At 33.0% G+C, this 15005-nt stretch overlaps 1 protein-coding gene across 1 annotated transcript in view; it reads left to right on the top strand.

The window, feature by feature from the left end:
• Window positions 1-1543: 1543 nt before the first annotated feature.
• The window catches only part of LOC133201189 (calpain-5-like), a 48682-nt gene continuing 35220 nt past the window's right edge, over window positions 1544-15005 (top strand). Inside the window, exons 1-9 of the mRNA XM_061336978.1 lie at window positions 1544-1639; window positions 4242-4416; window positions 5440-5571; window positions 6468-6676; window positions 9053-9245; window positions 9766-9962; window positions 10359-10436; window positions 11958-12138; window positions 12348-12461. Of these exons, the coding sequence (XP_061192962.1) occupies window positions 4246-4416; window positions 5440-5571; window positions 6468-6676; window positions 9053-9245; window positions 9766-9962; window positions 10359-10436; window positions 11958-12138; window positions 12348-12461 (1275 nt within the window). The 5' untranslated portion in view covers window positions 1544-1639; window positions 4242-4245. The remainder of the gene's footprint in view (window positions 1640-4241; window positions 4417-5439; window positions 5572-6467; window positions 6677-9052; window positions 9246-9765; window positions 9963-10358; window positions 10437-11957; window positions 12139-12347; window positions 12462-15005) is intronic.

The raw sequence follows: 15005 nt of genomic DNA, 5'->3' as shown, positions 1-15005 counted from the left end.
TATAAACATAAATCAAAAAATTCCAAATTTACATAATGATTAGAAAGAAACTAGATTATTATTTCTCAAGCCAATCATTTAATTATTTGTTTGTAAACATTAACAGTATAACTTAAGATTTTGCTTAATTGATGGATTGAGGATATGTTTTACAATTAAAAAAAACAGTACATGTAAAATGGGGAGGTAGAGGTAACATTATATCATGAATGTGCATTATATAAAGTAATTGAATGTAATTGAAAAAGTAATTGAAATTACATGGTATTTTTTTCAGTGTAATTAATTAAATTACAATTACAAGTAATTGAAAAAATGTTCAATTACAAATTACTTCCAATTCAAAAAATGTAATTAATTACAGTCAATTACAATTACTTTTTTCAATTACCCCATCCCTGGTAAGTACCTACCCTCATTGCACATATTGTCGTCCATCGGTGCATATTGTCGTCGGTTGAAAAGTTACACGTTGCCGACGACATTATGTACCTACCCTCACTGCACATATTGTCGCCCCACAGTCAGAGTTGCTTAGGGGTTATTTTTGTAATTTTATGAATGTAATTGGTGTGAAAATCACACAGAAGTATCTCTTAAGCTATTTCATGCATCATCTTTTCTGATCCAATTGTTTTTAAAGAGACGATTTTGAAAGATTTTCTTTATGTATTTTACTGTGGCCCTTCCTACCCCCCCCCCCCCCACCCCCACCCCCGAACCATGATCTGAACAATTTACAATCTACGCTACCTTAGGAAGCTTCCACATAAGTTTCAGCTTTTCTGGCCCAGTGGTCTTTCAGAAGAATTTTTAAAAAGATTTTTTCCAATATTTTTCAATGTTGAACTTTCGTCCCCTTTCGTGGCCGCACTCTAAACCCTGGTGTCATGATCTGGACAATATTTACAATCTACACCACTCAAGAAGCTTAACATGAATTTGCAATAGAAATAGTCTTAAAATATGGTGATGAAAATAAAAATTAAAAAAAAAAAAATTAAAAATTTAAAAAAAAAAAATTCTTGAACACCCCCCCCCCCCGGAATTTCAGAGTTATTAAATTTCTATGTAAAAGAATTCAGAAAAAAATCCTTAAAACCCCCTCCTCTTGGAAACACGGACCTCTCTTAAAACGGTAAGGAGAGTCATGTATTTGAAGAAAATAGACTTAGGAAAGTTTCTTCTCCTACATTTCCACCCCCACCCCGAAATACGTTTTTCAGGTTTGGCAAGTTGTTTAGAAAAATTTCCGAGTCTGGCGTGGACCCCCCCCCCCCCTTTGGAAAAAAATCCCGTGCCCACTCCTGAACCCAACCCCCTTTTCCAGAATGAAACATGAAAATAATAATTTAATGAACAGATTTAGTCGATATATTCATTTGACCACTGTTGACTCTGTTTTTATTAGGTTATATTTAATTTAAATTTTCCCGAATTATTGTTGGATCCACCACATTTCCTTTACATGCATAAGTTAGAGTTGTCGCCCTTCTGGTAAAACAGGTAACGCGGCTTCCGTCAAAAAAAAAAAAAAAATATTGGGTGGGCAGGCAGACGAGTGTGGCAACATTTTGATTGCAACAAATTACTGCCTATGTAGCAACTGATTCGTAAGAAGGTTCGAACAACATAGAAGGTAAGAATATTCCACATTTATCGGTATAGATTTTGCGTTTTTAGTTTCGCAACAAAATACCAGCTTCCACCGGTTGTTTACTAATTGGTATAGATATTTGAAAGCATGACATGGTTTAGTTTTATCATGATTCATATTTAGAAATAAATATGATTTGATAAAGGATACAACTTATCTACTAGCAAGAATTCTTTTGAACAAGTATTTTTGCGAGAGGCTAACCCATGAAATAAAACATCTTTTTGCAAATTCTTGTGTACGCCCACGAGCGGAGGGGCGAGGCGTTTTTATGCCACTGTGATGGGCGGATCCAAAAAAAAAGCAGTAAAATATATCAAAAAAGCCACAAAAAATTAAATAAATAATAAAAATATAACAATATTAATTCACCTTATGTACTTGCTTTTCTGCAAGAATATCACGAATTTTAAATTTGTTTCTCAAATATCCTATGAGTAATAGCGATCTATGCATGATTGTATTATATTGGGCAGATCAGCATATGATCAATGGAGTCCAGAGATCAGGTGAGGTCTGACACAATCTCTTGATTTTGCTAGCTTAAAATAGCTAGATGGGAGAAAGCTATTCAGAATAATGAATACTGTTTTTCACAAATGTTTCTATAACCCTCCCCCACTTTTCAAGTTGGGGGAGGGGGTGAGTGATGGGGTGTGCAATTCAATGAAACTTTCACAAAATCTTTATTACTTAATTAGAAGTATTGTTCATCTCTTATTTGGGGTTCCCATAGCAAAACATGAACACATCATTCTTTCTATAATATTGAGGGTATCTGTCTCTAAATGGCAACTCCTCCTTTACCACTGAATAAAATTTAATGAGACAGAACTTTCATTACATGGTTTTAGTCTCCGTATCATGATACATATCGTGCAATAAAAAAATCACTGGTACACTGATAAAGTGAAACATCCCTAGGAAAAGTTGTGGAGAAAAGATAGGTACCCCCAATATTATAGAAGTCCACGTTTTACTAAAGAAAATCCTAAATATGTGTCCCAATGAAATGTAAAATAGGGGGTCACACTGGCAAGGGATCTTTTTCATTAGGGCTGTCACGGTTCCCCGAAATAACCGAAAACTGCGGTCCAAGTTGTTTGGTTCGGTTTCGGTTCGGGGACATCTTGTTTATATATTAGAATATGTTTTAAACAAAAAATGGCATAGAAATCCAAAGAAAGATGACGATAACAGGATAAATAAACATCACAACTAAAATCTGCTTTATTTTGATCGTAACAAAACACTTGTCACAAAAGGATTAGTTAATTATCAAAACAAGCAAGAATAGTCAGGTTGTGGCTAATAGTCAGCCAAGAAGTGTTAAACACCAATATCAAAACGTTAACATGGTTAGAACTTGTTTTCAAGGTGAACTTAACGTAACAAATAAAGATTTTTCAAGTTAAATTCATGAAATTAAGGTTTGAAATAGATGAAAATAACTGAACCAAAAACCCGAAAGCAAACCAAAAATTTACAGAACTGACCCGACCCGAAAAATTTTGGAACCGTGACAGCCCTATTTTTCATGCCAGCATCTACTGCAACACAGGAACTCAGTTTATACGGTCTTATCCAAAGAATTGCAAACAACAATAGTATTGTTCTCTCGCCTACTTCCAAGTCAATTTTCAAAAGTTAACATATTTGAATGATTTTTCATATCTATATAGATATTTATATGAATTTTCATAAAACACTACTTATTTGGGAAAACAAAGAGCAATAACTATAAATTTGGTAAAACGTGTATTTTTCACATTAGAAATCAGTGGAAAACGGAAAATATTATTAAAACATCTTACTCCCCCCCCCCCCATGAAACAAAAATTCTTTTTTACAGGTAATATGGATTGTTATTTCACAAATTAATTCACACCAAAGCTTTCTGTGTTTCACTGGGGGGGGGGGGGGGGGGACATGTTTACAGACAAAACACGACAAAAATGCTCATTTTTTCACCAATGTCAAAGGGGTTTACAGCTCAAACATATTTTATCAGTTACATATGTTTAATTTTATATGTGTTAAACATAAGGAAAGATTTAAAGAACGTTTATCCATATCCAAGAATATTTTAAAATATGCTGGTGCTTTCAAGCCTGATTTCAATGGAAAACATGGTCTACCCCCTTATAGAAAGAGCTAGAATTAAGAGTAATTAACTATTTAACACTGGTATTAAAATTATTAATCAATTACCATTGAACTCTTCTTTGCAAGCAACAAAGATTTTATGGCCAAATTGCCATTAGTATTGAATTAAATTGGTGTAATGTGTAGGCTGGAATCAAGAGTTAGCGTGCATAGTTCTTTAAGGACCAGTCTTCCCACAGTGGGATTTGTACCGGTGACCTAAAGATCAACTCCTTACACTGCGACTCTACAGCAAATGCTACTTACCAGGGCGGGGATGAGAATCTAGGATTTTTTTTATTATGGCCTTACCTTGAAATTCTGATTTCTAAAATTAATTTTTTTCAAATGAAACCTTAGTTATTAAGTTCACTAATTAAAGATAATGATTTTGTAAGGTATTGCCATTCTAATTTATTTTTTATTTTTATTCATACAGGAAAATGCCTTGTTTTGGTTCCGTTCAAACTTACAAAGGACAGAACTATGAAAAACTCAAGAAAGAAGCCAAGGACAAGGGAGCTTTGTTTATAGACCTGGAGTTTCCACCAGACGATCGCTCGCTGTTCTATTCCCAGGCAAAACTTGCTAATGTGATCTGGAAGAGGCCTAAAGTAATACCTACATCACTTTTACTTTATCAAAATCTAAAAATGTATTACCGGGTATATTATAACATGTATTTAAAACAATGCTAGACCCATGAAATAGTCACATTTGATTTGTATAGAAATATATGATATGAAATTGACTACTTTTGTTAATAATGAAGCAGAAAACCTGTTGAATTAGACCAGATGTTGTGCATTTTCTTTAAATTTCTCCATTCTATGATGTTGTTCAAATGAATCATTGATGGCTAAGTTTCAAGTTTATTTCTTAATGATTTTGAGGGCTTAAAAAAAGAGTTATACAACTGATGTCTATTCCAATTTTATTCAAGTTAACATTTATGAATCAGACCGACTCCATCACCGTGAAATTTAAATCACAAGTTACAAATTCCAATCCAACACAACAAGCAAGATCAATCCATCACATAAAAAAAATTGAAATCTGAGTTATTAACTCATTTTATGTAATATTTTGGAAGCCTAAAATCTAATGTCAATAATTCCATATAGTAGCCCTTGTATGTATATAATTCCATAAGTTCCTCCTCTTTGTAATAAGATGCAATAACAGGTTAAAGATGTTTATTGAAATCCCAAAGTAAAGTTAAATATAATCCAATTAATCCAAAATATTAAATGAATCAAAAGCACCAAAAATTGTAATCAATGAGAAGTAGAAAGACTATAGTAAAATTCATATAAATCAGAAATAGCATAATGAATCATTCCAAAGGTAAACCAAAACCAATAAATAATACAATAACTAATTATTAAATTAGCCCTAGCTTTTATATCATCAATTGACTCCTTTTATTCCTTCTTAAACTCCCCCTGAACTTAACCAAGGTCAGATTAACAGTTCAGAGCAGCTAGGGTCTACTCATCCATAAAACAATCTATTTGAAAGAATGTATTAAAATAAAACATTGAAAACAAACTAAATCTACAAAATAAGAAAATGTAAATAATAAATATTAAAGACAAATATAACTATGCTACATAACCTTTAATATTTGTTTTCAGCAAATTTGTGAAAACCCAAAGTTTTTTGTTGAGGGAACTAGTTCTGGTGATGTTAAGCAGGGTCGCCTAGGAAACTGTTGGTTTGTGGCTGCTTCATCCTGTCTGGCTATTCACAAGGACATCTGGCATAAAGTAGGTCAAGGTCACTGACTCACAGTAGAATATTTATTATAGCCTCAATGATGTTAGACACTTGATTGATTTGCTATTATATTGTTTCTTTAACACATACAGGTTGGTTTGTGATCAAATCTTCCATAAAGCCCTTTGGGCTTCATGGAATTTGATAACATGACCATGCAAACTGCATTTACATCCCGATAAAAGTTTTAAAATGATACCTTATTTCTTACTTAACATGCTTAAAGTACTTAATCCTGCTTTATATGATTTTTTATATAGATATATTTGTAAACAATAAAATGTCTTTCTTTGTTTGTTAGGGCAGGAATTAACGTCGTAGCTATTGCAGTTCTCTAAGAAATTTACATGACCTGCTTGTTAGTTTTCCTACAACAGCTGCAACATTGATTTAAATATGTGTTTGCGTTTTCTTGCCTTCATGCATTTCAATTTTTTTAAAATCCTATCTTGTTACAGTGAATGTGCAGAATCTTCATTAAAAATTAATTTAGAAAACTAAATGCTATATCAATTTTACATAACCTTTTCATTTTATATTTAAATTGATATTGAAAAAAGAGTAGTTGGCTTAGACAGATGAGGTTGTCAATGCATAAGTAGATGAATATAGGGGTGGAAGGGGGGCATACATATAGCACAAAGATAGGGTTTTATTCTAAACAATCATTTCAGTTTATTAACTTACTGCAAAACATTACATTTGGCTGTGTATTCTATTTAGTGCCTTTCATGGAAAATGTTTCCACAAAATGTCTTGAGTATATATATTCATATAAAGCATTCAGAAAGCACTGAATCAAATCTAAGCAAACTTGTTGAAAAATCAATTTCCGCCAAATGGCACACATGCCAAATAAAATACACTTACAGTGTCTTACTTACAGGTGATACCAGATGCTGAGGAGCAAGAATGGGATGAGAATAAGCCAGACAACTACCAGGGAATCTTCCATTTTCGGTTCTGGCGATATGGGAAGTGGACTGATGTTGTCATTGACGACTTCCTGCCCACTATCAATGATGAACTCATCTATATTCACTCTCAAACCAAAAATGAGTTCTGGAGTGCTTTACTGGAGAAAGCTTATGCAAAGTAACTTGTTAAACATGTTAGATGAATTTTTATTTGATATTTAATTTGAAAAATTGTGCACAATGAAAGCAAAGAAATTTGATTTAACTATGTGTATATATTGAATTCTTTATGTTAATCTGTTTGCGAGATTCGTGAATTATACTAGTACGTTAATTAAAGAGACACCGTGACAGGGTTCGACACTAACTTTTTAAGGCTTTAGTTCGGCCGGACTAGTGCTTCTTTACTTTTACTAGTCCGCACGCGATTTTATGAGTCCGTCAAAAAAATTGTTTGTAGACATTAATTTAACGTGACAATTAATATACGTTTTATACTTTTTTTGAAATAAACAAAGCATTTACGTGAAATATATTGTTCCACAGATTCATTCAAATCGATCAACCGATCTCGTTTTTTTTTTTTTTTTTTTTACATTACATTCAAAACGTCCAATATCTTTCTTTAAAGTGTCATACTAAATCATGATCGCTATAATCTTTTACTTCATATCGATCAATCGAAAAATAAAGCTCTGAATTGACTCGGAATTGCCCGCCAAAAGCTAGAAACCTAAAAATAAATGTGGGGTTTTCTAGTAAAAGTTGTCGAGAATCAGACATCGGTAATTTATTCATATTGTTTTCCAGAAATTTTTATTTGTCCGCTCGGACTAACAAGTCACAGATTTTATTAGTCCGAATGAAAATGTATTAGTCTGAGACTAATGGACTAACGTGTCGAACCCTGCGTGACGGAAAAAGGGGAAAATTGACCAAAGTAGAATTTTTGCTTAACACATGCAAATTTTTTTCAATTCTTGAAGATATTAGGTTTTGGAAAATTATAGGTTTCAGAACCTAAAAAATCTACTTTTATGGAGAAAAATAAAAAGTAAAAATGATTTTAGTTTGCCCCAACACAAAAATATTGCTTCGCTCCTTCCTCTTTATTGTACGCATCGAAGAAAAGTCGAGGAATTTACCATGGTGTCAATTCCATAGATATAAATGTCAGATGACCGAGGATTTTGATACAATCTTCAATAAAGATGATCAGAAATTATTCCTCACTTTTGCTTGCTCCAATTCAATGTTGTTTACAAGTTTCACGCTAAAAATAAAAGACAAGTGACGTTGACATTGTTGAAATTGACGATAACAACTTAGTGATAGGTACAACCTTTGTTTTTCCAGCACTTACATTTTGCATTTCTTTTCTTGCTGTACAATGCAGTTGAGTTGTCAAAACTTCGCTTTATTCATATTTCACATAAATCTTTTGTTTTATGTTACAATCATCTTAAAGGGAAACACATGATTTCGACTTATGTAACTTTAACTTCAGTTACCAAAGCAGACACTCAAATTAACTAGACTGATTATTTCTCTTGGAAATTTTGTTTTGTTTGTTTGTTTGTTTGTTGTTTAACGTCCCTCTCGAGAATTTTTCTTTCATATGGAGACGCCACCACTTGCCGGTGGAGAGCTGCAAATTTTGTCCTATACTCGGCACTTACGGCCATTGAGCAGTGAGGGGTCTTTTTCGTGCCAACACCTACTGCGACATGGGACCTCGGTTTATACGGTCTCATCCGAAGGACCATCTCTTGGAAATAGAATCCTAGCAAAGCTGCAATAGTTTTCATTGTTTCCCTTCATGAAAGAGAACAATGAATTTGACAAGATATGCAATTTTTGCACAATTTGTAAGCTGGCTCTTAGAATTTTTAACTCAGTCTCCCTTCACAATGGTTAATGTAATGGTACACACTTGAAAGATGAATAAGTATGTCAGAGAATTTGGCTCGCAAAATGAACGCATTAAGGTCTGTGGGCTCTGTTGATAAATTCAAATTTTCTCCATAACCAATAAGGTTATTGTCACTTAGAAATTTAAATTCATTGAAAATATATATATTTATCAACAGACCTATATTTCTACAAAATTGATTGAAAGTTTATTTCCAATGAATATTCATTTGAATAATTTTTGTGATGTCAAAAAAATAAACATGTATATACATGAACTGTGGAATCATCATTGCTTGTGGGGGACTAATGTTTGTTGATTTCATGGGTCACCCTAGGTTAACTCACAAGTTTTCCATATGCATAACTTTGTCAACATATTGGTTCATCGAATCTTCTGTATACAAGTTACTCACCAAATTATGTCCCCACCAACTAATGAAATTTTGATTGTCCGTTTTAAACAATATTTTATTATGATTTACACATAAAAAAGATTGGACAGCAGGCATTGCCTATATACGTCCTCTCCACAATATACTAAATATATTTTGAATTCTAAAACACAATACTATTATAGATTATGTTTGCTATAAACATGACACACAGTTGTAATTTAATTCCTTAAATTCATCTTGATCAGGTTATTTGGATGCTATGAGGCCCTGGATGGGGGGGAGTTAAATGAGGCTTTGGAGGATTTTACGGGAGGAGTGTCGGTCACTCTGGACATGGTTAAAATGAACTTAGCTAATGACGCACAAGAGAGAGCCACGCTGTTTGCCCGGATGCAGAAGGAAGCAGGCAGAAAAGCATTAATGGCAGCATCAATTCCTGTAAGTTTAATTAAATGTATTAAGAATTTATCCACACTATAAATTCCTGTAAGTTAAAATAACTGCATACAGAATGTATCTACAGTATCTATTCCTTTGAATTAAAAAAGTACAACTTGATATCAATTCTTATTCTCAATATTTATCTCTCTGAAGTGGAGTTGTTTCGTAAGTTGATCAAGATATGTATCCATATATGGTTCCTTGTACACATGATAATGAAATAGAAACTAAAGATATTACTGTATACAGGGAATTTTTTTTTGCCCTTCTTTTCTTTTCGCCTGTTTCACCCTTGTTGCAAGTGGACAAATTTAAAATGGGGAGAATTCAAAGATAGCATTATCTCGCCAACATAACTGAGTCTGAGCTAATTTAAAAGGCATTAATTGTTTGCGGATGTGAAAGGTCAAAAATGTATTACAGATCAATTATTCAACATGGCTAAATAATAAAATTTTAGGAAGCAGACAATAAGAAATTTACAATCATTTATACATTTTTATCTCTTTTATTGTAGGCAGAGTCCTCAGAAGAAATGGAGGCTGCAACAGAAACTGGTCTGGTCAAAGGTCATGCCTATGGGGTCACAGCTGTCAAAAATGTTCCTCTGGAGGGTTCTGGACTCTTCAGCTTTTTCAAGACAGAGAAAATTGCCATGATTCGTCTGCGGAATCCTTGGGGACAAGGAGAATGGAATGGGGCTTTCAGTGATGGGTGAGTGACAGGGTGTGGATCTGTTACTATTGAAATAATTTGTCATCTGGTATACTGAATGTACAATGTATATGTATTATATTCTCAATATCAGAAACATTGTAATTGGGTATTTTGAAGAACACATGTTTATTGAAAAGCTTAAAAAACAGTTTATCTTTACATCTGTTTGTCTTTTGCTTACTTTTCCACTTGTGGCCTTTATAAACTTTGGAAGAAAGACAAAACAATTTGCAGTGCTGAAAAAGGTTGTTAATGATATAGGAAAAAAGTAAAGTAAATGAAGGTGCAATGGGACAAAATGTAGACTTGCATCTTTTGGTATTCTTGCTTTCCCGGAATCTATAATGAAGATCAGCTAGTATAAGAAAAAATTTTTTTTTGTTTTTCTTGTAGGTCACCTGAATGGCAGAAGATTTCAAAAGATGACAGAGATAAAATTGGCCTTACTTTTGAAGAGGATGGAGAATTTTGGTAATTAGGGCCCCGCAAGGATTTGCGGGTGCCCTATAGTAATCACTCTGTCTATCTGTCTGTCTGTCTGTCTGTCCGTCTGTCATTCTTCCATCCACAAATTTTCTGTTTTTTTCTAATAACTTTTTTTGTAGTTGACCAATTAAGTTCAAATTTGGTATGTTGGTTGAAGAGGCAGTAAGACATATTTTGATGCTAAGTTTGGTTCTCTATGTCATCCAATTTGGAGCTGGGGTGGTGGGGTAGATTCCTTAACTTTACATTAGAATGAATGCCAGGGCAAAGAGAGATAACTGCTGAGAATGTTCCTAATGTAAACCATGAAAGCTGCAACTAGTCCCATGGGATTAATTAACTTTCCTCTTGAAGAAAATCCAAAGCATTATCTGTTTCTGTCAAATTGAGATTAATTAACACCTGTGTCTGCAAATGAAGTTTGTTTTGAAGTTAAGGTCAATTCTGAATGATGTTTACATTCTCTGAAATGTGGATTTAAATAATGTTCATACTTTATTTTGGTAAAATATACAATGAGTTATGATTTTATTGAATTCTAAAAACAAGATAAACATAATGATATGTTTTTTTTTTTTTAATTTTTTTGTTTTTATTTATTTATTTTATTTATTTATTCATTTTTTTTTAAATTCAAGAAATCTATTAATTATAATGGGTAGTCCAATAATAATCTCATTCTATCATTACTGAAAGAGTTCTGATTGTAAACTTGGAAGAAAAGGATAAGAGAGCAGTACAATTAATTATCGTGTCTGGGGCAGAAGATTTTCCAGGCTTATCTTTAGTTGTCACTTTAAGATAAATTAACCTTTGTCTGCAACTGATGTTTGTTTTGAAGTTAAGGTCAAGCCTGGGTGATATTTGAAAACACATGCTGTATTCTTGTTTAAATATACATTTAATTGAGTTATTATAGATGTGTTGTTTTTTACTGCCTTATGTAAATACAGGGATACTCTTTACAGGTTGTTGGATATTTAGGAATTATCTTGAAATTTTATAAATACAGTTGTTATTGCATATTCTTCTTCATATATTTTAAATTTTTGTAATCATTTAAAATTCTCATTCTTTTAGCTGCACCCTTATATTTCTACCCCTCGCGGGGCCCTTGCTGACTGGTCAGTTTTCTAGTTACTTTTGTTAATTAACAAAGCTTTTTTTTTTAGAAAAAAAAGTTCTCTGTCTATGTTAGAAACTAACCTGCCTGGTGTTGCCTGTATCTTGTAAATGTATATCTGGCATAACATTTTAATATTCTTAACATCAAATTGTAATTTTTTACCAAATCACTACAGTTTAGATTATAATTCCAATTTCTTACATTTCTGCAATTTCATCACTTATAAGCCTGGTTGAATTTTTTTGATTAAAAAATTTAATTCATTGTCAGTTCTTGAAACTGTTCTCCTCAAAAGAATTAAATTTAAGCTCATTTTAGCACTGCATGTATATTTGATTTCTTACTGTGACCCATACGATTTTTGTTTCTTTGTATACCAGGATGACATTTGATGACTATTGCAAGTACTTTGTACAGACAGCCATTTGTCGAGTTGTCAATACCTCTATGTTTTCACTAAGTAAAACCTGGCATGAGGGACTAGCCCATGGGGCGTGGAAAACTCCAGGGAGAGCTGGGGGCTGCATTAATCATAAGGAAACATTCACCAAGAATCCACAGGTACTGCAATTTTGTTTTAATGTATCATTACAACCAATTAGAATGGTCATCTCCTAAAGAAATCTCATTTGACAACAAAGATCTTAAACTTGCTTAAACCACAGATGTATATTAAGGTGAAAAAAATTGATAGTTTGGAGTACAAAGATTGAATATTGTAGTGTATTATTTTATGATTTTTATTTCATGTATCTGTGATTTATTTTCAGTTTCGTTTTGATATCACAGAGGATGACGATGAGCCAATGTTTCACTTGCTACAGAAAACTAGCCGGACAGCTACAGGAGATCAGGAGAAAACTATTGGATTCTCTATTTTTAAGGTCATTAGCACTGAAAACTTCCTCTGAGACATCTGAGGCAAAGGCTCAAGTGAGCTTTTCTGATCAGAATTTGTCAACATCCTTTTGTATGGCATTTGTCTTTTGCTGTCTGTTAATTTTTCTTAATTTGGGTTCAACGTAAACACAGAACCACAGGACCAGTTTCTACCAAGTTTGGCACAAAATATCATTGGATAAAAGGTTCTTCAAGGTGTTCAGGTGAAGGACTAAAATCAATTCTCAAGATAAAATTATAAAAAATAGTGAAAATAGCCTAGGGTCATCATCCTTTCATGAACCAAGAACCAGAAAAGATATGACTTAAATTAAAGAAAAACCTTAATTATGTTCCCCAAACGAAGTTTGGGAACATATTGTTTTTACTCTGTTTCTTATTATTAAGGTCTTCCGACTTCCTTTGGAAGACCTTATTGTTTTCCGTCTGTTTTCTATTATTATTATTATTATTATTCTTTTTTTCATAGTTATGGCGATATCTCAGCTGTGAGTGAGCAGATTTCAGAGATTTTTTCGCGGAAGATGCATCATGTAAATATCTCCAGACGTGTTTTTCATTTTTTCAAAATTCACTTCTGTTCGCGATTTTTGGGGAAATTTGTATTTTTTAAATGGCATTTTGTCCAGAATTTTTCTCGACAACGGCTAAAGATATGAAATTGAAACTCAATGAATAAATAGAACATCAAATTCCAATATGGGGAACGACCTTTATTTTTCGTCGTCGGCACTTCCGGTCGCAAACGGAAGTGAATTCAAAAAGTTCAATTTTTCAACTTTTTTGTTTTTCAATATTTTTCTTTAGGATTTACAAGGTTTATAGAGTGTTTTACAAGAATTCTAAATATGTATTCAATATTTTGATGCGTGCATTTATTGCAAAGATATGACCGATCCAAACTTTGTCCCACTGTCTGGGGTTCGAATCCTGCTGGAGGTAGTTAATTTTTTTTCTTTGTTTTTCTCTTTTTTTCAGTTGCTAATGACTTCTCTCTCTTTAAAAACATGTATGGTAGTTTTTGCTGATTTTTAAAAGTTTTTTTGTCAGAGATTCTGTAGAAAACCTTTCGACATATACTAAATATCTTTGCATCTATAATATGTTCTTCTAAAACTATTTTAAGGATTTCATTCTTGTCCCCAAAGCTTGACCCATTCAAAAGTTGTCAACCCTTTTGCAATAAAACCTTGTTATCGCTACTCCTCCGAAACCGTAAAACGTAGAGATTCCAAGCCTTCAGCAGCAGTCTTCGACTCATTTAATACTCTCTTCATTCTATCATTGCAAAAGCATTCTTTGGTCCCTTGTATGAGTTACTACCCCTGAAAGTTTATGCTGCTTACATTTAATGAACTTTTTTTAAAACGGTGTATCCTAGAGACATGGGACCAACTGCATCGGCATGTTTGACTTTGACCTTGAAATATACGTCAAGGTCAAAGTCATTTAAAAACATAAGAAATTCCTTATATATGTGTAAAATATAGCAATTCACCAAATGACCTTGAACTTTGACCTTTGGCCTTGACATTGGGTCAAATGAAAAGTAAGGACATGCATCCAGCTCCAGTATCAGGTAAAAACATAGAAAGTAAAGATTTCCTTGTTTTGTTTTGTTTCGGTTTTTTTTGGGGTTTTTTTTGGAAATGACCTTGACCTTTGATCTTGACCCAAAGGTCACAATCAGGCTTAAAGATGTGAAAGTAGTTACAATTCTTAGTTTAAAAGAGGCATAAAATAAATAATTCATTCCCCCCCCCCCCTTCTTAAAAAAAAAATCACATCAACAACAACGTAGAATATTTCTGTAAAATTCAAACCAGACCTCGGATCGACAACATATTTGGTACATATGTAGTATAGACCTCAGAGAAACTTTCTTGAGAGTTTTACGGTGAGTCTTATAAGTTTATAGAAGTCATGAAGTTTCACGGCAAGAACTACAAGTTCTGTTGTGTTTGAAATTAAAGTGCAGGTGAACGAAGAAATGATCTAAACCTTTTATCGGCTATTTCTTCAGATGTCGTTAGTAGCATTCGATTTTCCTGATATGATACGACATTTTAATACCAAGCATTCTCTCTTTCTTTTACATTTGGAATTTATTTGATTTTTATTTAGAATTAATCAGTTTCCAGAAATAGCGATTTTCGGTATATTAAAAACAGTTCTCGCTTTCATTGTCGTGTTTCCCTTCTAAAAATGCATGTTGGGTGTTTGTGCTACACATATTTAATTTAACCCAATGAAATGCTTATTTAAATGTTTCATATTTATTTCAGGATATTCAGTCAGAAATGTTAAAATCCGAACCCGATCTTTTAAGCTTACAACTAAGCTATTTTCAAAAAATTCAGCATGCTCACAATATCAATGAATCGGGCTACAGTCCATTAATACATTTTCATTAGGGAACAGTGTTAACGTTTTCTCACGCACACCCGTCCCTTTTTATTAAGGTCTTCCGACTTCCTTCGGAAGACCTTATTGTTTTCCGTCTGTTTTCTATTATTATTAAGGTCTTC

Source organism: Saccostrea echinata, unplaced genomic scaffold, assembly GCF_033153115.1.
Source record: "Saccostrea echinata isolate AGI-Se365-2 ecotype Australia unplaced genomic scaffold, CSIRO_AGI_Sech_v1 ptg000042l, whole genome shotgun sequence".
NCBI lineage: Eukaryota > Metazoa > Mollusca > Bivalvia > Ostreida > Ostreidae > Saccostrea > Saccostrea echinata.
Note: the sequence above shows the minus strand (reverse complement) of the source record. Positions and strands in the feature narration are given on the sequence as shown.